Here is a 25,396-nt window from a genome sequence, read left to right on the forward strand (position 1 = left end):
ACTGGAATTACTGGGTCATACAGTAACTCTATATTTAATACTGGCCTCAAATAATGAGTTGGGGAGTGTTTAATGTAATAGCCTTTAAGAACTTATTTTGTGTAAGCTTTACACATGTTTTCTTAATCCATATGACACTCCTGAAAAAAAAAAATACTGTGTTCAAGATTTTTGATGATGTAGAATATGTTGTGCACACAGCACAAATCATTAGTTCAAGGTCATAGATGGTAATTTTCAGGACTAGGATTTGAATCTCAGGCTTGTCATGATCTGAAGCATACAATTTTCATAACAAGCCATTTTATTTCACACTTTACTTTCTTCCTCATAGTTCTTTTCTACGCTCATCTCTGCAATAGCTGCACCCATACTCTCCGGTCCTACAGAATTCTCATGAAAACTCTGTTCCACCAAGTCCTACTTATTTTACTTTATTTCTTTCATCCTCTTCCACTCGTATCAGGCTCAGCCAAAACTTTGGTGTCTTTTTTTGATTTGGTTTGTTTTTAGCTATTTTTACATTTTAATAGCCATCCTCTTTTTTTTCTTTTTTCTATTAGGAATAAGTAGGTGGCAGAGGGACAGAGAGAGAGGGAAAGAGAGAATCCCAAGCTGGCTCCCTGCTATCAGCCTGGACCCCCACTTGGGCTCTACCTCCCCAACAAGAGATCATGACCTGAGCTGAAATCCAGAGTTGGAGGCTTAACCCACTGAGCCACGCAGGCACCCCTGACAGTTTTGTTTTTAAGGTTAACATATACAAGTCCCAAAAAAGTCTTGGGTGAGGCTCCTCTCTTCACTGTGGTGAAGTTCAGTCATGTAAGACACTCTACATGGGAGGCAGTCTCACCCTTTCCACCTCTAGACTACATTTCCCAGAAGTTCTTTCGGCTCTAATCAACTTCCGTGGGAACCCAGCAACCTTTTTCTATTTTTAGGAAATATGTGGCTCCCAGGGACTGGCAAGCTCCATGGAGGAAGCTTATCTCCAGGATATGTGGGCTGTGTCCTGTGGGAGCCTAACCTGGAGACTGAGCGTGCATCTGGACGGCCCCTTGATGCGATATGGAGAGGGGAGCAAGGATATTGGCTTCACCCAGGTTTTTGCGCCTTCAGGAAATCGAAACACCAGGCGCCATCTTGTCTGAGCCGACTCCTTCCGGACTACATTTCCCAGAGGCCTCGCAGGAGCACGGCCGTTCCTTCACTCGCTTGCCCGACCGTCGGCCTCCCGGGAAGGGTAACTGCAAGGTGAGCGGCCTAAGTTTTGGGGGGCTCCACCAGGCTGCGCAGGTGCGTCCGTAGGTTGACCGGGGCAACCTGAAGGTGCGGTCTGGGCGGGTCCGTAGTCTCGGCAGGGGTGACTTGGTGGGACTGGGGGAAGGGGCAAGAGGAACAGGATTCCATGTGTACGACTGTGACCTTATGTGACTGTGCGGCGTTCTGTGTAGGGGTGTGATTGTCTCTGTGGTGGGTGTGTCATTGCGACTGACCATGCGCGGACCTCTGTTTGCAGGTGTAACTGGAGATGTCAGTTGTAAATGTGTGGTTCTGACTGTGCTGCTCTGTGTGTCGGTGTAGCTGTCCCCATGGTGGGTCTGCGATAGTGTGCGTTCGTTTTGTGTGACATTGTGTGTAGGAGGTGGGGAGTGTATAGAACTTGTGATTATGCGACTATGACTGTTGCCTGAGGGGTGTATGTGTGGTTGTGGTTTATGAGCGTTAGCAAAACTAAGCCTACTGCATATCTGTGACTATGTGAGGATGTGTAAGTATGAGCATGTAATTTTTTGTGGCACCGTGTGTGCAGTTGGAGGGTGCCTGTCATTGTTGCCAGGGTGGCAGTGTGCGTTGTCCCAGTGGTTGTGTGAGGTCAAGACAAGATTTTGGTCTTGGACAGCAGAGGCTTCTCCCCTTCTGACATGCTCAGACTGGAATGCTCCCAACAGCATAGACTCTGATCTCTCTCCATGAGTGGTAGGTGTGAGTCCAGAGCTACTACTGCTCTGGTCCTTTGGGCCACAAGGAAGGCCTGGCATCTCATGATTCCTTTCTACTTCCTCAGCTCTGCTCTTCTCAGATAGGTCCCCAGAGGAAGAAGGAGGAATGGCTGTTGACCAAGCCAAATAAAAGGTGCGATGAGGTTTACTTTTTGCTTTTCTTCTGGTTGGCCGTGTTTAACATAGACTCACCAAGTGACCTGGTTCCTACAAATTCTCATTAAAGAAAATGATGAGATGCTGTAGGGTGGGCACACAATCCCAGTATTCTCCATCATTTCCGTCTACATAGTGTTCACATATTAATTTAGAAAATAGCTTCATTTCTCCTATGTATTAAGCTTTTGCTTCTTTTAAACACACACACACACACACACACACACACACACACACACACACACACACCATGATTAAAGAATTTGGAAAATGGAAAGTTACAGAGAGCAAAAGTAAGCTCCTACTACCCGGATATAACCGCTGTCAATATTTTTATCAATTTCCTCCTAATACATTTCCTTATGTACATACAGTATACATTATTTTCAAGATTGGAATCTCATAGCATTCATCATTTCATATCTTATGTTTTCAGGAAAAATTTATAGCTGTTATATAGTTAATTTTTCCTTTGTTAAAAATTCCTAAATATTAGATACACAAAAGTGCTTAAAATATAGACATTTTAAGAAGTAATTATAAAGGGCACCTCTAATATAACAGGAACCTGTGTCAGCCCTCCAGTAGCCTCTATTAGTCCTGCCCCAAGAATAAACTTCTTTTCACCTCTTTAAGTAACTCTGACTTTGGTGATAATGTATTTTCTTGTTGATGTTTAAAAACAAAAAAAAGTTTACCTCATATCTACACATCCTTAAGCAATATAGTCTAGGTTTTCCTTTTTAACTTTATAGAAATTAAATTCTGCTGGGTAGTGTTGTTTTGAGTCTTGTTTTTCCTCACAATATTGTATTTCTTAGACTTACCGTTATTGTTATACCACAGCTATATGTTTAGATATTGGTTGTTTCCTGTTTGGGGTTGATTTGAAAGGGCTGCTCTACACATATTTTTATAAGTACTCTGGTGCACATATGCATGCTTTCCTAGGGTATAAACATACAAATGGAATTGCTAAGCCAAAGGATATGTGTATATCTTCAAATTTACTAGATAATACTGAGCTGGTTTTCAATATGGTTGTACCAGTTAAATTCCTACCAGCAGTTTATAAACATAGTCATCTGTTTTCTAATACCTTGGCATTTTAATTTTTTTCTCTGCAGATACGAAGGTATGTCATATTGTTTTTAAGGTATAAAATACATTACAAAAGTAGAGAAATCAAAGAATATACGACTTGATGAATTTTTTTAAGTAAGCATATTCATTTAACCAGATCCCAAATCAGATTAGGAAATAGAACGTTACCGGCATTCTAGAAGCCTGATTCTTGTCCCACCCATTCACTACTCACCTCTCCCAAATATAACCATTATTCTATCTTCTACAGCCATAGATTAATTTTCCCTGTTCTGGAATTTTATATAAATAGTACCACACAATTTGTGCTTGGCTTTTTTTGTTTAACATTTTATTTCACATGTAATATGAATGTATATGTAATAATATTATGTAGTATGAATATGCAAGATTCATCCATGTTGCTTCATGTAGTTGTGGGCCATTCATTATTATTGCTGTTTAAAATTACATTGTATGAATAGAACACAATTTATCCATTCCATTATTATTTTTTTTTTTTAATGTTTATTTATGAGACAGGGAGAGACAGAGCATGAACGGGGGAGGGTCAGAGAGAGAGGGAGACACAGAATCTGAAACAGGCTCCAGGCTCTGAGCTGTCAGCACAGAGCCCGATGCGGGGCTCGAACTCATGGTGGACCGCGAGATCATGACCTGAGCCGAAGTCGGACGCTTAACCCACTGAGCCACCCAGGCGCCCCTATCCATTCCATTATTGATTGGCATTTGAGTTATTTTCAAGATTTCAGATTGGGCCTATTATGAACAAGGCTACTTTGAATATTCTTGTACATGTCTTTTGGTACACATATGAATGCACTCTGTTGGGTATATCCATAAGAGTGCAATATTTGTGTTGTAGGTTATGCATATATTCAGCTTTAAAATACACTGATAGTTTTCCTAAAAGATTTTTATCAATTTACACTCTCACTTCATTGTATGAGAACCGACTTTAGAACAGAAGCTTTGTTAGAAAGAAAAATAGTTTATAATAAAAAGGTCAGTCCACCAGTAAGATATTACACTCCTAAGTGTACATACCATTGTAAAATGTTTCAGATATATTTGACAGAACTAAAAGATGTAGTTGGACAAATCACAATCATAGTAGGGGATATTTAGCACTTTTCTCACTTTTCACAGCACTTCTCACTGACAGAACAATCAATATAAAACCAGTAAAGTTGTATAATATTGGAACAGCGTAATTGACAAATGACCTACTTGACATATGTGACAAATGTACCTTACAACTGCAGTATACATTATTTTCAGATGCATGAGACATTTATCATATGCTGGACCATAAAGGGAATCTCAATAAATTTTAAAGGACTGAAATAATACTGTATGTTTTCTTTTTAAAATTTTTTAAAAAGTTTATTTACTTTTTTTTTTTTTGAGACAGAGAGAGTGAGTGGGGGAAGGGCAGAGACAGAGAGGGAAACAGAAAATCTCAAGTAGGCTCTGTTCTGTCAGCCTATAGCCCAACACAGGACTCAGTCTCACAAACCATGAAATCATGACCTGAGCTGAAACCAAGAGTCAGACGCTTAACCAACTGAGCCACCGAGGTGCCCCCATACTGTATGTTTTCTGATCACAGTGGAATTCGGCTAGATGTCAATAACAAAAAGATGCCTAGAAATATCCGCAATATTTGGGATTTAAGCAATGTATTTATAAATAACAAGTGACCCACAGAAGAAATTGCAATGGAAATTAAAAAATATTGTTAACTGTACGACAATGAAAATATATCACAATGTGTGGTGTTGCTAAAGCTGAACCTGAGGAAAATATATAGATCTGCTAGTAAATAACATTGAAAAATTAGTGATCTAACTCAAGATGTTAAGAAAAAGCATACTAAAACCCAAAGAAAGCAAAAAATGGGAAATAATAAGAATTAGAGCTCAAATAAAAATTTATGTATATTGAAATACAAAATGAATGTACAATAGAGAAAATTAATAAAGCCAAAAATTTTGTCTTTGGAATTAATAAAACTGATAAACCTCTAGAAAAATGTAAAGAAAAAAAAAAGAAGACACAGATTACCAAGTCAGATGGGAGAAAGACTGAGTTCTCACTTAATTCTTGGTTCATACCTGGGACTTAGTTGCACAATATAAGATGATTAGAAGCTGAGCCTAGTGATCATCGTGCTGAGTCCCTTTTTATACTTCATCAGACATGTACATTTCTGCTTTTAATACAGATTTCTATTGGATGTGATGTGTGTTTAAAGTTTTGCATGGTCTGCAATGTCATCACAGCTCATTGTCCTGTCATGAAGATGTACTGGGCTAGGCTAGGTGTTCTTAAAAAGAACTAAATCTTCCTAATTAATATCACTATTTAATTATTTGGGGTTTAATTTTGTTAATAAAGTGTTTATTTCATAGGTGATAATAAGAATTGAGTTTGCAGTGAGCTCTCATTTGGGACATTCGGCTTATTATTTTATCATACCTTATTTCTACTTGGATTTGTGCGTGCCCACTTGTGCCGACTAACTGTGAAGTACCCTCTATCCAGGGTTATTGTGTGAGGCCACAGGTGTGATGGGTCCTTCCTGGTTTCAGTACAGTTTTTCCTATTTCGTTTTTTGGAAGGTGGGAGGGGCAGAGGGAGAAAGAGAATCTTAAGCAGGCTCCATGCCCAGCGTGGAGTGCGATATGGGGCTCCATCTCACAACTATGAAATCATGACCTGAGCCAGAATTATGAGTCAGTCACTCAACTGACTGAATCACCTAGGCACCCCAGTTTTTCCTATTTCTAAGGCTGTTTTTTTTTTTTTCAAAGTTCCTTGAGTCTATACTTTTCAGATTATATAGGTGGAAACAAGCACTTATACCAGGAATATAAATAATAAGATGAGAAAGAATACACATACCTATAATCACTAATTATGGCTAGTTAAAAATTTTTTTATTCACTCTCTTTTGCGCACTTTATATTTTTCTCTCACATGTTATTATGGACTTAAAGCATTTTTCAATGTTTTAATCAACTGTTGGTTCTTGTAGACTCCATCATAATACAAGGAGGAGTGGCAGGAGAGGTATTCATAGTATATTGTATAAATTTTCACTGTGTGGCCAATGAGGGCCCCCTTTAGGAGTCTTTTTTTTTTTTTTTTAACTTTTATTTATTAAGTAATCTCTACCTGCAGTGTAGGGTTTGAACCCCCAACCCTGAGATCAAGAGTTGCATGCTCTACTGATGGAGCCAGCCAGGCTCCCCTTAGGAGACTCTTAAAGGGAATCCTTTCAGCAGAGCACCTGATACTTTGAGAGTATCATCTTTTGGCAACAGCAGCAGCAGCAGCAGCAGAACATGCCAATTTTGTTTCTGTTCTAAGACATGGAGTCAGCTACTATTCAGGAACCCTCTTTTCTTTTTTCTTCACTTCTCTCCTTTCCTACTTGGAATTGAATAAAAGACCAAATACAAAAGACTCTCTTATACCTGAGAGTTTATGTTGAGCAAAAGTGCTGCTATTGTTGGGCTACTTTAAGTGGCGCCAGAGCTCAAAAGTTTTTTTTGTTTTTGTTTTTTTTTTTTTAATTTTTTTTTAACGTTTATTTATTTTTGAGACAGAGAGAGCATGAATGGGGGAGGGGCAGGGAGAGAGGGAGACACAGAATCGGAAGCAGGCTCCAGGCTCTGAGCCATCAGCCCAGAGCCCGACGCGGGGCTCGAACTCACGGACCGCGAGATCGTGACCCGGGCTGAAGTCGGACGCTCAACCGACTGAGCCACCCAGGCGCCCCTCAAAAGTTTTTTTAAGGTTTAGTTAGTGTTCACATTGATTTTTTTTTTTTTTTTTTTTGGCTTTCTTGTGGTAAGTCATTTTTTCAACCTTCAAAACTTTCTCATACTTTGATAGATTATTGGGGGCAAGGGGTTAGCAGTTAATTGAGGAAGTAATTAAATTTGAGATATTTCCCCAAGTAATGTCTATTATGGAATAGAATTTTTATTAAAAAAATTTTTTAAATGTTTATTTATTTTTGAAGGAGAGAGAGAGAGAGACAGTGTGATGGGGGAGGGGCAGAGAGAGAGGGAGACACAGAATCTGAAGCAGGCTCCAGGCTCTGAGCTGTCAGCACAGAGCCTGACACGGGGCTTGAACTCACAAACTGCGAGATCATGACCTGAACCGAAGTCGGACGCTTAACCGACTGAGCCACCCAGGTGCCCCAAAATTTGCTTTTTTAAAATGATCAAACAAGACTTAAATTTTATATTCGGGTGGGCACCTTCTTCCTCAGGAAAGGAGCTATGGGCACAACAGGTATGTGCCCCTGTTAAATATTAGCTTCATTACACAGTGATTGAAAACTCCAATGGTGACTCTGTGATTTCATAAGACTATTAACTTTCCTTATGACTCTATTTACCTAAAAATTAGCAGCCACAAGAGTAGGAGAGTTAGAATACAGATAGTATTTTTTCAAGATTAGCACTCAGTGTTTTGAGCAGGTTTACTCTGGATTAAAGTAATATGGGTTGTACAGGTGAAAAAATGAACTGAATGCCTGGAGTTTACTAAAGAGAATCAAGATTAGTGTCAGTCTCCCCAGTTTTATTGGGCCTATGCCCTTTCTGTCTTAATTACTTCCATCATCCCTTCTCCCAGCCAAAACCATGCAAAGATGTGCTGGTTCCCCTGTCCCATCAGCCATTCAGAATATTCATACCACCCTCAATTTCCTTGTCCTTAATAGGAAATAGAGTTGTTGCCTCTTCCAACATGAATGGGAATGCCTTGGGGAAAGTAATGGACTGTCGTGGAAATTACATTAGGAAAGCATTCTAAAGAACTGGGTTCTTTTTTTTTTTTTTTTTTTTTCAATATATGAAATTTATTGTCAAATTGGTTTCCATACAACACCCGGTGCTCATCCCAAAAGGTGCCCTCCTCAGTACCCGTCACCCACCCATCCCTCCCTCCCACCCCCCATCAACCCTCAGTTTGTTCTCAGTTTCAAGAACTGGGTTCTTAAAAGCTAACTTCACTCAGCATCTTTAGTCATAAGGAAAATGTAAATTAAAACCACAGTGAGATGCCACTTCATAGCTACAAGGATGCCTATGATGAAAAAGATAATAACAAGATGAAGATTTTGAGAAATTGCTGGTGGAATGCAACATGGTTCAACTTCTTTAGAAAACAGTTTGGCAGTTCTTCAAAAAGTTAAACAGTTGCCATATGATTTAGCAGTCCCATTTCTAGGTATATACTCAAGAGAACTGAAACATTTATTCACACAAAAACTTGTCCATGAATGTTCATAGCAGCATTACTCACTATAGCCAAAAAGTGGAAATAATCCAAATGCCCATCAATTGATGAATTCATAAACAAAATGTGATATATCCATACAATGGAATATTATTCAGCAATAAAAAGTCATGAAGTTCTGATAACATGCTATAACATGGATATAAAAACATGCTAAATGAAAGAATCGAGTCACAAGAGGCCACATATCATATGGTTCCATTTATATGAAATGTATAGAATAGGCAAGTCCATTGAGGCAGAAAGTAGATTGGTGTTTGCTCAGGGCTGATGAAGGAGGGGAAAATGGAGACTGTAAATGGGGTTTCTTTTAGGGGAAATGAAGATGTTCTAAAATTAGATTGTGGTGATATACTAAAAGACATAGAATTTAAATTTTTTAAATGATTGACTTAATACAGTATGTTGAAGATTATCTCAATAAAACTATTAAAACAAAAATCACAGCTAACCTAAAATTAGTGGAGGAGAGTCTGGATTGGCTATGACTTGATAATTATTGAAGCTAATGGGTATATGGAAGGTTTTCATACTATTTAAACTCTACTTTTGTGTATGTTTGGAAACTTCTGTATTAAAAAGTTAAAAAAAAAAAAATCCTCCAGAAATCATTATTGTGCTATATGCTAACTTGGATTAAATTAAAAACTAAAGTTAAAAGAAAAAAAAAAAAAGCAAAACTAACTTAAGGCCTAATGGTGAAATACCAGAAATATTCACAATAAAATCAGGGAGAAAGCAATTTCAGCAGTTATTATTTAACCTTTTTTGGTTTTTTTTTTTCTAAATCCATTAGAAAACTAGTACTCCATAGGAAATAACTAAAACACAATTGCTTTATTTTTTTCCTATAACTTCTAGTATCACGCTTCTCTAGGCCAGTTCATTTTCTGCCTATGGATAAGTGTTTCATTTATGGTTGGATAATAAACAGTCCTCTGGTTTCTTTCAGTCCAAAAATGGGTCTCATTTTAGTAATTAGAATGTTCATTTCACTGTACTAATCAATGCTGTGAACTTTTTAAAAAATTTAACCTCCTGGGGTGCCTGAGTAGCTTGGTTATGCGTCTGACTCTTGATTTTGGCTCAGGTCAAGATCTCATGGTTCATGAGATTGAGCCCTACCTCTTGGGGCTCCTCATGAGGCTCTGCGTGGAGCCTGCTTAAGATTCTCTCTCTCTCCCTCTCTTTCTTCCCCTCCCCTGCTAGCACATGTGCTCTCGCTCTCTCTCAAAAAAAAAAAGATAAAACTTTAACCTCCTGGGTCCTTGAACTGGAAGCTTCCAGTGAAAAAGCTTGATGATTGCTTCTCTTTTTTCTCTGTCACACTAGACAACTCCTTGAAGTAGGAAGCAGCAAAAAGAGAGGAAAAGAAAAATCTTAATTGTATGGATGCTTATTCTCTGTTGCTTTGGGCCATGTTCAGATCTGTCTACTCCTTTTTTTTTTTTTAATGTTTTATTTATTTAACAGAGAGAACACAAGCAGGGGAGGGGCAGAGAGAGAGGGGGACAGAGGATCCAAAGTGGGCTCTGCCCTGACAGGGTGATAGCAGTGAGCCTGATGCAGGGCTTGAAGATCTCTCAAACCACGAGATCTTGACTTGAGCCGAAGTCAGATGCTCAAACAATTGAGCCACCCAGGCACCCCACATCTGCCTACTTCTAAGGAGAGGGCAATGGCTCTACTCCAGGTAGCTGCTTACAGTTCCTACATTCAGGCTTTGGGCATCAGTCCTCCATGGAGCTCTTCTCTAGAGCTGGAAATCCTTTTGGTAGGTTTAGAATAAACCTAGACCTTTGCCCACTCCTACTGTGGGGCCCATATCTAGTCCCAAGAGGGTATCAGGCCCCACAGTCTTTGTGCTTTCTAAACTCTGGAACATAAGGAAAGTTTTCCCAAGAACTCCTGTCACATTCTACTTGGAACCCTGGTGGCACTTGGGTCCTACTTTTCTGTCCTTGTGAGGTAGGAGAAATAACAGAGCACAGCAGTGCTTTCCAGAAATAGATCTTTCTCTCAAAGACGGCTTCTCTCATACATGCTCCAATCTCCAAAATACCTTTAGAATAGATGTTGAATTGAACCAAAGGCACACAATCAGTTTGCAGCCAGCTCCTTTTGCAGGACACATAAGATGGCCAGGGTTCTCACTGTGGAATGGAGAGTTTCATGGTCCCTGTTGTCTTGTTCTTCTTCTCCAGGGCTTCTCCTAAACTGGGAATGAGAGAGGCATAGTTTAACATCCTATTACAGACTGAAAACTAGTACAAACAATAAGAGAATTCAAAAAGGTACACAGTGAATATCCAGAAATGAATAGAACTTTGTATACTTAAAAACAGATGGAAGATACATTGGAAAAAGTATAACAATAAGTAAATAATAATGTATATGTATAACATATTTATATATAACATAATAAATATAGGGGCGCCTGGGTGGCTCAGTCAGTTGAGCATCCAACTTTGGCTCAGGTCATGATCTCAGTTTGTGAGTTTGAGCCCCATGTCGGGCTCTGTGCTGATGGCTTGGAGCCTGGAGCCTGCTTCAGATTCTATGTCTCCCTCTCTCTCTGCCCCTCTGCCGCTCGCTCTCTCTCTCTCAAAAATAAATAAACATTATAATATAAATATGTAATTTTAGATATTGTGTTCGTTAATTTATATACTTATAATTATTATATTACATGTGCATTAATTACTATACTTACAATGTACACATATAATTAATAGCAGCCACAAAAATAGTATAAAATACCCAGGAATATCTGAAAAAGAAGTGAGCATGATACATATGGAGAAAACTTCATTGTTCCTGAAGGACACAAACATTGACTTGAATAAATTGAAAAGTATTCCGTGTTCTAGGAAAGCAAGACTCAAAATCATAAAGGTGTCAAAACTCCTTAAAGTTAACGTGTTCATTTTATGCAGCCCCAAGAAAAATACCAGTACCTTTTTTTTTAAATGATTTATGCTCATATGGGAAAGTAAGTCAGAATATCACGAAACTTTTGGAAGAGATGAGTAATGAGGGGTTATTTTTAAATTTTTATTTATATTTATTTATTATTATTATTTTTTAATGTTTTAACATTTATTTATTTTTGAGAGACAGAGAGAGAGCAGGAGCAGGGGAGTGGCAGAGACAGGGAGACACAGAATCCCAAACAGGCTCCAGGCTCTGAGCCATCAGCACAGAGCCCGATGTGGGGCTTGAACTCACGAACCATAAGATCATGACCTGAGCCAAAGTCGGACGCTCAACCAACTGAGCCACCCAGGCGCCCCTATTTATATTTATTTTTTAATTTTTTTAGAGAACGTGTGCAGGTGGGGAAGAGGGGCAGAGAGAGAATCTTTTTTTTTTATAAGTTTATTTATTTTTGAGAAAGAGAGAACACAAGCAGGGAAGGGGCAGGAGACAGGGAGATACAGTATTTGAAGTAGGGTCCAGGCTCTGAGCTGTCAGCACAGAGCCCAGCGCAGGACTCAAACCCATCAACCGTGAGATTATGACCTGAGCCAAAGTTGGATGCTTAACCGGTTGAGACACCCAGGGGTCACATAGAATCTTTTATGGATTTTTTTAACGTTCATTTATTTTTGAGACAGAGAGAGACACAGCATGAATGGGGGAGGGTCAGAGAGAGAGGGAGACACGGAATCTGAAGCAGGCTCCAGGCTCTGAGCTGTCAGCACAAAGCCTGACACAGGGCTCGAACTCACGGACTGCGAGATCATGACCTTAGCTGAAGTCAGATGCTTAACCAACTGAGCCACCCAGGCGCCCCTTTTATGGATTTTTTTTTTTTAAGTTTATGTATTTTGAGAGAGAGAGCATGAGCTGGAGGCAGGCAGAGATAGAGGGAGAGAGAAAATCACAAACAGGCTCCATGCTATCAGTGCAGAGCTCGACATGGGGCTCAGTCTCACCAATTGTGAGATCATGACCTGAGCTGAAATCAAGAGTAGGATGCTTAACTGACTGAGGCACCCATATGCCCCCATTTATTTTTAATCTAGACAGTCTGGCTTCAGGGTGTCCAAGGTTTTTTGTTTTTTGTTTTTTAAAGACTTTATTTTTTTAGAGCAGTTTTAGGCTTATAATAAAATCAAGAGGAAGGTACAGAGTTTTCCCACATATGCCCAAAGCCTCCTCGTTCATTATCAACATCCCCCACCAAGTACATTTAGTACAACTGACGAACCTACACTGACACCCTATGATCATCCAAAGTTCATAGTTCAGATTATGGTTCATTCTCATACATTCTGTGGGTTAGGACAAATGCATAATGACATGGATCCATCATTATAGTATCGTACAGAGTGTTTCAGTGCCCTCCAAGTCTTCTGTACTCTACTTATTCATCCTTCCCCCAGTCCCTGGAAACCACTGTTCTTTTTGCTATCTCCATAGTTTTGTTTTTTCCAGATTGTTACATAGTTTGAGTCATACTGTAGCAGGATTCTTGCACAGAGTCGTGACACTGAGGCTTTTCTTTCCAGGAAGCAACTTTACTCCTGCAGGCACTGCTCAGTTGGGTTCATATCCAAAGAACTGAGCCCCAAATGCCACGTGCCGCAGTTTTTAAATATATTTTTACTTCTTTGTCTCCCATATATGGTAACACACAAACATGTAGTCTGATTAAGTGGTCTCATGTTACAAGGTCATTAGGGATGTTGTGAAGTACAGGAATAGCAAGATTGCCTTGAGGGTTCTTTTTTCTTTCCTTAGGAAGGGGACCTACCACAATACAGTCTGAGCCATTTTTCATATTGGCTTCTTTTACTTAGTAATATGCATCTAAGCTGCCTTTTTAGCTTTTCGTGGCTCTATAGCTCACTTCCTTTTATAACTGAATGATACTCTGTTGTCTGGATATGCCACAGTTTATTTAACCATTCACCTACTAAAGGTTCCAAGTTTTGGGAATTAGTAATCAAGCTGCTATAAATATCTGTGTGCAAGTCTTTGTGTGGACATAAGTTTTCAGCTCCTTTGGGTAAATATTGTGAAGTGTGATTGCTGGATCATATAATAAGAGGATGTTTAGTTTTGTTAGAAACTGTCAAACTGTCTTACAAAGTGGCTGTACCATTTTACGTTCCCACCAGCAATGAATGAGAGTTCCTGTAGCTCCTCACCAGCATTTGGTGTTATCAGGGTTCTGGATTTTGGCCATTCTAATAGGTATGTAATGGAAGCAGCCTTTTATTGAGACATATTTTTAAATTACACAACATAATTTTTAAATTATAGTAAATAGAGAGTGTGATGCTGGCCAAAGAATAAGGATGGATCACTGAATCAAAATAGAACCACAAATAAATCCAAACATGTATCATCTATAATAATGGCATAGCATTTAAATCAATGCTGTAGTCACCTGCTGTAAGGCTCACTTTTCCCCCTGCTTGTTTCAACATATCTGAAATCAGGATATATCTTATACAGTTTTTTTTTCTTTCTTAGTGGCATAGAAAATAATAGTGAATTTTAAGTCAGATATATTATTCACATGTGACTTTGATACACTTGGGTAGCCAGCCTCTTCTGTGAGAGAAATTAAGTAGGATTCTTAACTGATATATCATAAATTTATAATCTTATACTATAGTCTTTTATTAAATAATATTATACCAAAATAAAATAATAGTTGATTAAAGACATAAGTGTTGAAAAAGTGTTAAAAAAGAGGAGTTAAAAAAATTTTTTTTTATGTTTTCTTTTTGAGAGACAGAGAGAGCACTAGTGGGGGCAGAGAGAGAGAAGGAGACACAGAATCTGAAGCAGGCTCTAGGCTCTGAGCTGTCAGCACAGAGCCCAATGCGGAGCTTGAACTCAAGAACTGTGAGATCATGACCTGGGCCCAAGTCGGATGCTTAACTGGCTGAGCCACCCAGGTGCCCCTAAAAAAGAGAAGTTTATATAAATATGCATAAGTCAGAAAAATTTTCTTACCCAAAAGCTATGAAAGTTGACACTTTGACTGTTTTGCATGATAAAAACACATAAGCAAAATTAATTGTTTTTTTAAGAGCTATAGGGGAAGAATGAGGAGTGCCTTTGTGTATGGTGGGGGTGGGGGGTTGTCTTGGGGAGGTGGAAGTTGACAGACCATCTTGGGCTTGGGAAGTAAGAAGACTTGATTAGGTAAGTCTTAGTCCTTCTGATCGAAGCATACTGTGTTCTTGGCCAAACAGTATCATTTGGGTAAATGTGCCTGGGGACCTGAGTGAGGGCTGCAGAGGAGGGATCTGCTCAGGCAGGTCACAGCAGCTGTGTCTTGGGTTCAGAGCAACATCACTGAGGTGGGACAAAGTCTGGCCTGAATCATGTGGCTGAGGCAAGAACCTGGGTTAATCGGATGAAGGAGAGGAAATCTCAGTCTATATTCCTTTGAATCCACTAGCCAGGATCTATCATACTGTAGCTAAAGCCTGGGGCTTCTGGGATTGAAGGAGTCGGATTTATCCCATACTCCCACTAACCACAGTTATAAGACCCAGAGTAGTCAACTGGAAAGCCAGTGTGATTTCTACAGCATTCTTTGCTTCCCCAGCTCTGCTTTCTCAAAACACTATCCTTTCTCAGGAAAACAGCCCCAAGGAGAACTGATCCTCTCCTGCAATACTGAAAGAAAGCCATGGCCCAGGTAAGTTGATGCTTTTTCTTTCCTGACATTTAGTTTCAAATAAAAAAAAAATGTTTTAATGGTCATGTATTTGTTTTCCTACTCCTGAAATTTCTAGCTATCAGGTTTGCCCTTCAGGATCCTTGGTCCCCTTTTCTCCTTTTCTCTTCAGTCTAATCAGATAATCCTTTACCATTCTTTTTTTTTTTTTTTTTTTTTTTTTAATAATTTTTTTAACATTTATTTTTTGAGAGACAGACAGAGACAGCATGTAAGTAGGGGAGGGCAGAGAGAGAGGGAGACACAGAATCTGAAGCAGGCTTCAGGTTCTGAACTGTCAGCACAGAGACTGATGCAGGGCTCAAACCCACAAACCATGAGATCATGACCTAGTCTGAAGTCGGACGCTTAACCAACTGAGCCACCCAGGTGTCCCAGTCCTTTACCATTATTTTTTTTTAATTTTTTAAAATGTTTATTTATTTTTGAGAGAGAGAGAGAGTGTGAACAGGGGAGGAGCAGAGAGAGAGGGAGACACAGAATCTGAAGCAGGCTCCAGGCTCTGAGCTGTCAGCACAGAGCCCAACATGTGGCTCCAACTCAAAAACCGCGAGATCATGACCCCAGTCAAAGTCAGATGCTTAGCCGGCTAAGCCACCCAGGTGCCCCACCAATCCTTTACCATTCTTAAGTGCCCCCTATTTTTAATTTTTTGAGGAACTTCCATACTGTTTTCCACAGTGACTACACCAGTTTGCATTCCTACCAACAGTGCAAGAGAGTTCCTTGTTCTCCATATCCTTGTCAACACTTGTGATTTTTTTGTTTTTGATTATAGCCATTCTGACAGGTGTGAGGTGGTATCTTATTGTAGTATTGATTTTCATTTCCTTGATGATGAGTGATGTTGAGCATCTTTTCAATGTGTGTTGGTCATTTGTATGTCATCTTTGGAGAAATGTCTGTTCATATCTTCTGCCCACTTTTTAACTGGATTATTTGTTTTTTGCGGTATTGAGTCAGATCAGTTCTTTATATATTTTGGATACCAACCTTTTATCAGATATGTCATTTGTAAATATCTTTTCCCATTACATAGGTTGCCTTTTAGTTTTGCTGATTGTTTCCTTTGCCGTGCAGAAGATTTTTATCTTGATAAGGTCCCAATAGTTCATTTTTGCTTTTGTTTCCCTTGCCTCAGGAGACATATCTAAAAAGATGTTTCAGCTGATGTTAGAGAAATTACTACTGTATTTTTTTCTAGGAATTTTATGGTTTCAGATCTCACATTTAAGTCTTTAATCCATTTTGAGTTTATTTTTGTGCATGGCGTAAGAAAGTGATCCAGTTTCATTCTTTTGCATGTTGCTGTCCAGTTTTCCCAGCTCCATTTGTTGAAGAGACTGTCTTTTTCCCATTGGATATTCTTGCCTCCTTTGTCATAGATTAATTGACTATACAATTATTGGTTTATTTCTTGGCTTTCCGTTCTGTTCCATTAATCTATGTGTCTATTTTTGTGCCAGTACTATACTGTTTTGATTACTACAGCTCTGCAATATAACTTGAAGTCTGGAATTGTGATACCTGCATTTTTTTCCTTTTCAAGATTGTTTTGGCTAGCTATTCAGGGTCTTTGGTGGTTCCATATACATTTTAGGAGTGTTCTAGTTCTGTGAAAAATGCTGTTGGTATTTTGATAGGGTTTGCATTAAATCTGTAGATTGCTTTGGATATTATAAACATTTTAACAATATTTGTTCTTCCAGCCCATGAGCATGGAATGTCTTTTCCATTTGTTTTTGTTTTCTTCGATTTCTTTCATTAGTGTTTTATAGTTTTAGAGTATGGGTCTTTCACCTCATGTTTATTCCTAGATTTTTTTTTTTAAAGATTGTGGTTTTTTTTAAGTAATCTCTACACCCAATGTGGGGCTCAAACTTACAACCCCGACATCAAGAGTCCCATGCTCTACTGACTGAGCCAGCCGGGCACCCCCAAATATTTTATTACAAAATAAACTGATTACTCTTGCATCTATTTTTAAGATCCTAAAAGATAATGATTGAGTGATATCAATGTAATTGCTCATTTTCTTTACCCCACAATACAAATGCAGTAGCCTCTGAATTGTTTCCCTTATTACACAAGTAATGCATATATTTATTGTTTCAGGGCTCAGTGGTGTTCAGTGATGTGTCTGTAGACTTCTCGCAGGAGGAGTGGGAGTGCCTGGACTCTGGTCAGAGGGACTTGTACAGAGATGTGATGTTGGAGAACTATAGCAATCTGCTGTCAATGGGTAAGGGCTCCTATACCAGTAATTTAGAGTTCTCCTCTGGAATGTTTCTTTTCCACAGTGAATTTCCCAGCTGCTTTTCAAGTTACCAGCTGAATTTCTGCTCCCTATCCCAAAAAAATGGTTTGAGCTGCAATGAAAAGGAAGAGTTGGAAATGGGCAACTGCAATGACTGTGGCTGAAGCGTCATCCTTTTTCTCTGGCTGTTCCTGTAGTGGCATCTCTTCTTTGGTCACCAAGGGACTGGATCTGATTTCTGGATCTGGTTTACCCACCGCATAACCATGTTCCGTATCTTTTCTTGTGAGCAGGATTTTACATTCCTAAGCCTCAAGTCATCTCCTTATTGGAACAAGGGAAAGAGCCCTGGATGGTTGGCAGAGAGCTGACAAAAGGCCTATGTTCAGGTGAGTGAGAAATGACTGGGCAGGAGCAAGGCACTACGGCTGATCCGTAAAGGAACAGCACCTTTGGGTGTTATCTAGACTTGTGGGGAAAAAGTAAGTCCTTTTAGCATGAGTTTACAAATGACCTGTTTCATTCCTTCTCTCACTTACTACTCTTTCTACTACTTTTTGCCGACACCCCTCGTAACTTCAGGTAGAAGGTGCCCTTTACTTCCCCTCCAGTAAAACTCTTACCTGTATTTTAGAATCAGTTTCTTGCTAGCTTTTCTTCCTCTTGGACTCCTTTAAATGTTTTCTGTTACCACCCCCCAAAAAAACATGTGTGTGTATGTGCACTGCCCCTCCTCCAAGTACTCGTCTTCATTAGTATTATTTGTTAGTGACTTGCTTTATCAGTTTGTTGTGCGTTTTTCCTTTACCCAATGTTTTTCTTTTATTAATTTGTGCAAAGGAGTCTGCCAGGTGCTGCAGTTTGCTAATCATGTATGTTACTAAGAACTGGAATCAAAAAAGTAGGGCTAAAATATATCCATAAAAAAATCAGAATATCCATAAAAAAGTAGAATCTAGTAAAGAGAATCAGGAAGCTTAGCAGAAAGTCAGAAGCTAAATATGCAGAAGTAGAAAACCCATACTGAGGGACACCTGCGTGGCTCAGTCGGTTAAGCATCCAACTTCAGCTCAGGTCATGATCTCATGGTTGGTGGGTTCGAGCCCCACGTCAGGCTCTGTGCTGACAGCTTGGAGCCTGCAGCTTGCTTCAGATTCTATGTCTCCCTCTATATCTATCCCTCCCCAACTCCTGTTCTCTCTCTCTCAAAAATAAATAAACATTAGAAAAAATTAAAAAAAAAAAAAGAAAATCCATACTGAAATAGTAGTTGAGAGTCTTGTATGTGATTGTAGTCACCATCTATGATGGACAGTGTTGGGAAAAACAGAAAGGTCTGTGCCCATAACGGAAAGGGAGAGGTGGCAGAGGAAGAGAGATTTAGGATAAAGTGTTACCTTATCTTAAAGGCTCCAGGAGAGCATTACTGTCTAGTAAGCATTGGTCCTTGTGCTGGGATTACAGCACTGAACAAAAAATTCAGAGTTTTGCTCTTCTGAAGCCTATGTCCTATAAGGTGAGAGAGAAAAAAATAGATATATTCATAATGTCAGATGGTGGTAAGTGATATGAAGGGAAGGTAGAGAAGGCCTCTTTGATGAGGTAATATTTTAACCAGGGCCTGAAGAAAGTGAGGGAACAAGTAGTGTAAATATCTGGTAGAAGAGATTTAGGCAGAAGGAAAAGGAAGAACAAAGTCCCTGGGAGCTTTTTTGGCTCCTCCCGTTATGGTTGGAGCAGAATAAATAAGCAAAGAGGGACTTGTGTGAAAGGAGATCAGCAAAGTAGCAGGATGTACATGTGTTTGTGTTTGTGTATTAGGTGCAGGTGGGAAGTAGGTATACCTGCAGATGATTTGGGGTGTGGTGGGCCTTGGTACGGGCTTTGAATTCTATTCTGAATGAGATGATTTGAGCAGAGGAGTGACATCATGTTTTTAAAGGATCACTCTAACTCAGAGGTTGCTGATTTTGGATTCTTTTGGATAAAATTTAGGGAGTCCATGAACCTGGATGAAAAGAAAAAATGCATCTTTATATTTAGTATCCTCTAATTGAAATTTAGCATATCTTCCTATTATGGTGTATGAAACAAACCATAGCAGTATTAGGAGTTCCTATGATTTTGACATGAATGGAAATCACAGATATTTTCATATCATTTTACTGTTGTGGGTTTTTAAAAAATGTTTTTATTTATTTTTGAGACAGAGATAAAGCACAAGCTGGGGAGTAGGCAGAGAGAGAGGGAGACAGGAACCAAAGTATGCTCTGCACTGACAGCAGAGAGCCCGATGCAGGGCTTGAACCCATGAGCTGTGAGATCATGACCTGAGCTGAAGTCGGACACTTAGCTGACTAAGCCACCCAGGCGCCCCTGATTTTACTGTTAATGTAGACATAGTGAAAAATCATTTGTGCTCATCAGTATTTCAGAATTACTGTAGTACTAGGCTCAGTGCTAGGTCTTACTATTTAAGATATAAAGAAAACTCCAGGCAGAGGGAAGAACCCCTGTGTGGCCCTGCTAGGAGGGGAAAGCTTGGTGTGTTTGAAGAACTGAAAGAAAGCCAGTGTTACTGGGCCCATGAGCAAGCGAGAGAGGAGTGTGAGTCAAGACTGGAGATCATTTAGCCTTTGCCAGTGAGTATGGGGAATTTGGTTTTGAGCAGTGGAAGGCCAGGTCACATTAATTTTGGTTGCTGAATAGATTAAAGAGTCTGAGAACTTGGTGAGGTGATGGGCTGGGAGGCTACTGCAGTGGTCTAAGTAGGAGGTGATTCTGGTTTGGAAGAGGCCATTCATTGGCAGTAGACATAGAAGAGGACAGTTTTAAAAATTACTTAGGGGTTTAACTAGGTGAAAGTTGCTGAAAGATCATATGGGGATAGAAGAAAAAAGTTTATGCTGGAATGGATTCCTTGTTTCTGACTTGAGATGGTCCGTTAGGCTCCATTTTATTTGCCTAAAATCCCCATTTTGGGTAAAAAATTCTTTCATAATAATAGCTATCAAATACTGAGCACTTTACTCAAAGACATTTACATGCATTATTCCTTACCCTCCCAGTAATCATTAGGTAAGGATTATCTCCCATTTGTAGAAGAGGAGATGGGGACTTAGAAAGATGAAATAATTGCCCAGGAACAGACAGTGAGTGGCTGTCAGAGTTGGAATTCCACTCCAGTCAGTTTGCTTCTGGTTCCTGTCATCTTTCCATGAAAGTATTTTTTTTTTTAATTTTTTAACCTTTATTTATTGTTGAGAAAGAGAGAGAGACAGAGTGTGAGTGGGGGAGGAACAGAGAGGGGGAGACACAGAATCCGAAGTAGGCTTTAGGCTCCAAGCTGTCAGCACAGAGCCCGATGCAGGGCTCAAACCCACGAACCGTGAGATCATGACCTGAGCTAAAGTCGGACGCTTAACCTACTGAGCCACCCAGGTGCCCCACCATGACAGTATTTTGCACTGTCTTCTTTTCTTTCTGTCTGCCTCAAACTTTAGCTGCCTCCTCTGTCAGTCACTGCAGCGGTACATGAGCAAGTCTCTCTCTTCTCACGAGATCAGCACCACAAAACTCCAAGGCAAGCAGTATTTTTACTGAATCACTAGAACATAACATATTCTGAGTCTTCCCTATAGGCTACTCGCATCAGTTTAGTTCCAAACCTTAGACTTACTTTAGGCTCTTCTCCCTCGTGGCTAGCCCTCTCTCTTTCAAATGCGGCTAATATATCCTTACTTTGGAACCTATTCTGTTTCCACCCCAACTGGGAGTGCTGCAGTTCTGATACTAAGTACCCAGAGTTAGCATAGACCCCACAACACAGTAGGGTTGTACTCAAGACTGCCCTCCCTCCCTTTCTTTTTTTTAAGTTTTTTTTTAAATGTTTATTTATTTATCTTAGAGAGAGAAAGAGCTAGAACAGGGGAGGGACAGAGAAAGAAAGGGAGAGAGAAAGAATCCCAAGTAGGCTCCATGCTGTCAGTGCAGAGCGTGATGCAGGGCTCGAACTCATTCACTGTGAGATCATGACCTGAGCCAAAACCAAGAGTTGGACGCTTAACCAGCTGAGCCACCCAGGTGCCCCATGTCTTTGTTAATTTATTAAAAAATTTTTTTGATTATAGAGAGAGAGTGAGAGTGTGAGCAGGGGAGGGAGAGAGAGAAAGAATCCCAAGCAGACTTCACACTGAGAGTGGAGCCTGACACAGGGTTCGATCCCATGACCCTGGGATCATGACCTGAGCTGAAGTCAAGAGTTGCATGCTCAACCGGCTGAGCCACCCAGGCACCCAAAGACTGCCCTCACTTTAGATGCCAGCTGCAAGTCTTGGGGTTCTTAGAGGCCTACACTTGTGAGCAACTGGCTATAAATTTGGGGATTTCCACGAGTATAATAATTTCCTGCAAGTATAATTTGCTGTAATGATTCACAGAACTCAGGAAAGCTCTATACTTATAACTGCAGTTTTACTCTGAAGGATACATATTAGGGCAAGGTCTAGTGGGCTTCCAGATGCAAAGGTTCTATGCCCTCTCCCTGTGCAATCAAAGTGTGTCACCTTCCCAGCACATCGAGTGTGTTCACCAACCAGAAAACTCCACTGAGCTTTGGTGTCCAGAGTGTTTTTTAGAGTTTAATTACTTCGGCATGATCGATTGAGTCACTGGCCACTCAGTCTCTGGCTCCTCTTTTATCCCCAGAGGTCAAGTAGCTGAAAGTCCCTACCCTCTAACAACATTCTCGATCCTTCTGGTGACCAGTCCCCATTCTGTAGCTATCTAGGGATCTGCCAAGAATCACTTCGTTAGCATAGCAAAAAACCCACTCCTATCACTCAGGAAATTCCAAGGGTTTTTGAAGCTCTGGGACAAAGACCAAATTTATTCTTTATGATACCACAGAGCCCAAGAATCTTCCCCTATATGTATTTATTCCTCTTAGGAAATCTTTAATGGAGGTCAGAAAATTATTCACTTTTTGTAATACACATAGTATGATGGTACACTGTGGTTTCTTATACACACATACATCCATGCTTATATAGATGTATATATAATTTGTAATCTCTTAATATGCCCAAGTATTGTATATTTATCATCCTTTCCTTATGATTCTGATCCATATCAATATTTGAGAATCATTGTGGTTTCCTGTTTCTGTAGTCTCTTCCCTCCACATTCTGCATTATATCTCATTAATTTCAATGCATTCTTTTGGTCCATTTTCAGATTAAACAGATATATTTGATAACTGTATGTCATTTGCTACCAGATCTTATTTTCACTTTAACTTTTCCATTTCTATTATAAAAGTTTAACTTTTCACAAATGGGGGGCAGGGGGAGGAGAATATTTATCATTCCATTTTCTTTCAGATCTGGAATCAATGTGTGAAAACAAGTTATTATCTCTGAAGAAGGAAGTTTATGAAATAGAATCATGCCAGAGGGAGATAATGGGACTTACAAAGCATGGCCTTGAGTACTCCAGTTTTAGAGACATTTTGGAATATAGAAGCCACTTTGAAAAACAACTGGGATATCAAAGTGGGCATTTAAGCCAAGAAATATTCACTCATGAATACATGCCCACATTTATTCAACAGACATTTTTTACTCTACATCAAATAATTAATAATGAAGAAAAGCCCTATGAATGTAAAAAATGTGGAAAGGTTTTTAGTCAGAATTCACAATTTATTCAACATCAGAGAATTCATATTGGTGAAAAATCTTATGAATGTAAGGAGTGTGGGAAATTCTTTAGCTGTGGCTCACATGTTACTCGACACCTGAAAATTCATACTGGTGAAAAACCCTTTGAATGTAAGGAATGTGGAAAGGCCTTCAGTTGTAGCTCATACCTTTCTCAACATCAGAGAATTCATACTGGTAAGAAACCCTATGAGTGCAAGGAATGTGGGAAGGCCTTTAGCTATTGCTCAAATCTTATTGACCATCAGAGAATTCACACTGGTGAAAAACCCTATGAATGTAAAGTATGTGGGAAAGCCTTTACTAAGAGCTCACAACTTTTCCAACATGTGAGAATTCATACAGGTGAGAAACCCTATGAATGTAAGGAATGTGGCAAAGCTTTTACTCAGAGCTCAAAGCTTGTTCAGCATCAGAGAATTCACACTGGTGAAAAACCCTATGAATGCAAGGAATGTGGCAAAGCCTTTAGTAGTGGCTCAGCACTTACTAATCATCAGAGAATTCACACTGGGGAGAAACCCTATGATTGTAAGGAATGTGGGAAAGCTTTTACTCAGAGCTCACAACTTCGTCAACATCAGAGAATCCATGCTGGTGAGAAACCCTTTGAATGTCTTGAATGTGGGAAGGCCTTTACTCAGAACTCACAACTTTTTCAACATCAGAGAATTCATACAGATGAAAAACCATATGAATGTAATGAATGTGGAAAGGCCTTTAATAAATGCTCAAACCTCACACGACATCTGAGAATTCATAGTGGTGAAAAGCCCTATAACTGTAAGGAATGTGGGAAGGCATTTAGTAGTGGCTCAGATCTCATTCGTCATCAGGGAATTCACACTGATGAATAATAAAAGTTAAAGCTCTTGTCACTTTCCTCATATTTTAAATGAAAAGAAATTCATATTTGATAGTTACCCTTTCACTATTTTTTATTTTTAAATTTTATTTTAATTTCTTTTTAATCCAGATATATTTCACTCTAAATTATGAATTAAGATTCTAAATTGACATTTGCATATTCTCTGTCCCCCAACCTGTACTAAGGGCAGTTTTTCAATAATTCTTTCCTTCCCCATTATTTTGTTCTGCCTTCTTGGTGACACATTATATTCTTGTTTATATTTGCTTGTAGTTTTTCTTCTCCGATCTATATATTTGTGCTTATACCAATATCACAGTGTTTAAAATTGTGTGACCTTGTTAGTTTTTAATTGTGGAATTATATCCTTGGTTTTGAAGTCAGTATTAATCATTTGTTCATGTTACAAATTTATACTTTCTTACATAAAACAGAAAGTCAGAAAAACAGAAACTAAAAAGCCAAGATTAATTGTAATCATACCAGCTATAGACGACTACTCTTAAGTTGGTAGAGCAAATCCTACCAGATTTTGTTTTTAAGGAAGTCATGGTATACATGTTATCCCTTCACCTGTTTTGATCATGCCAAAAAAATATGGTTGCCATTTCAGTAAATATAGGTTTTTAAAATGATATATATATACTTAATGACTTTTTAAAATGACTTTATTACTCATGTTTTGTTTGCATCTGAACATTTGCAGTTATGAAATCTGCCCTGATTCGTATGGCCAAAAATTTAACTTTGGATATTTCTTTCTTTTAAAATATGTTTTATTTTTATTTTTTTAAATGTTTATTTATTTTTGAGAAAGAGAGAGTTGGGGAGGGACAGAGAGAGGAGACACAGGATCTGAAGCAGTCTCCAGGCTCTGAGCTGTCAGCATAGAGCCTGATGTGGGGCTCAAACTCACGAACTGTGAGATTATCAACTGGGCTGAAGTTGGCCGTTTAACTGACTGAGCCACCCAGGTGCCCCAAAACATCTGTTTTAATTGTTGAAATTATCCACATTTTCTCTCCATAAACTGTTTTGTTCCTTTTCATCAACTCTAACCCCAATCTCATACTAGAAAGATAATTAAACCACTGTTATCAAAGTGTTTATCCTTCTAGTTTTGTTTTGGTTTGGTTTTACTTTTTACTTATATATGTTAGTGACTTTTTTTTCTCATGTATTAGTAAAAATAATCATGCTATATGTATTGGTTTGTTGTGAAGATTCAATGAATTAATAAATGTAAAGTGCTTAGAACTA

General features: G+C 39.1%; 1 protein-coding gene across 9 annotated transcripts; it reads left to right on the forward strand.

Moving 5' to 3' along the window:
• The first annotated feature begins 948 nt into the window (after positions 1-948).
• ZNF383 (zinc finger protein 383) lies at positions 949-25,396 on the forward strand. 9 transcript variants are annotated; one of them, XM_053906397.1, is made up of 7 exons: positions 949-1,296; positions 2,069-2,136; positions 13,712-13,787; positions 15,192-15,252; positions 17,407-17,533; positions 17,842-17,937; positions 22,930-25,396. In XM_053906397.1, the coding sequence occupies exons 4-7, from the start codon at positions 15,244-15,246 to the stop codon at positions 24,123-24,125; spliced, it is 1,428 nt and encodes a 475-aa protein (XP_053762372.1). In that variant the 5' UTR covers positions 949-1,296; positions 2,069-2,136; positions 13,712-13,787; positions 15,192-15,243; the 3' UTR covers positions 24,126-25,396. The 9 variants fall into 9 exon arrangements, with proteins under 9 accessions (XP_053762372.1, XP_053762373.1, XP_053762371.1 ...); XM_053906398.1 differs by having other exon boundaries at positions 949-1,254; positions 15,160-15,252; XM_053906396.1 differs by having other exon boundaries at positions 949-1,254.

This window comes from Panthera pardus, unplaced genomic scaffold (assembly GCF_024362965.1).
Source record: "Panthera pardus isolate Hobbes unplaced genomic scaffold, ASM2436296v1 HiC_scaffold_18, whole genome shotgun sequence".
In the NCBI taxonomy this organism is placed as follows: Eukaryota; Metazoa; Chordata; class Mammalia; order Carnivora; family Felidae; genus Panthera; species Panthera pardus.

What these genes read in the sequence shown, in the direction of transcription:
- ZNF383 (XM_053906397.1), top strand. An exon ending in TAGCAATCTGCTGTCAATGG is followed by an intron (nt 17,534 to 17,841) that starts GTAAGGGCTCCT and finishes TCTTGTGAGCAG; the next exon opens with GATTTTACATTCCTAAGCCT. An exon ending in GACAAAAGGCCTATGTTCAG is followed by an intron (nt 17,938 to 22,929) that starts GTGAGTGAGAAA and finishes ATTTTCTTTCAG; the next exon opens with ATCTGGAATCAATGTGTGAA.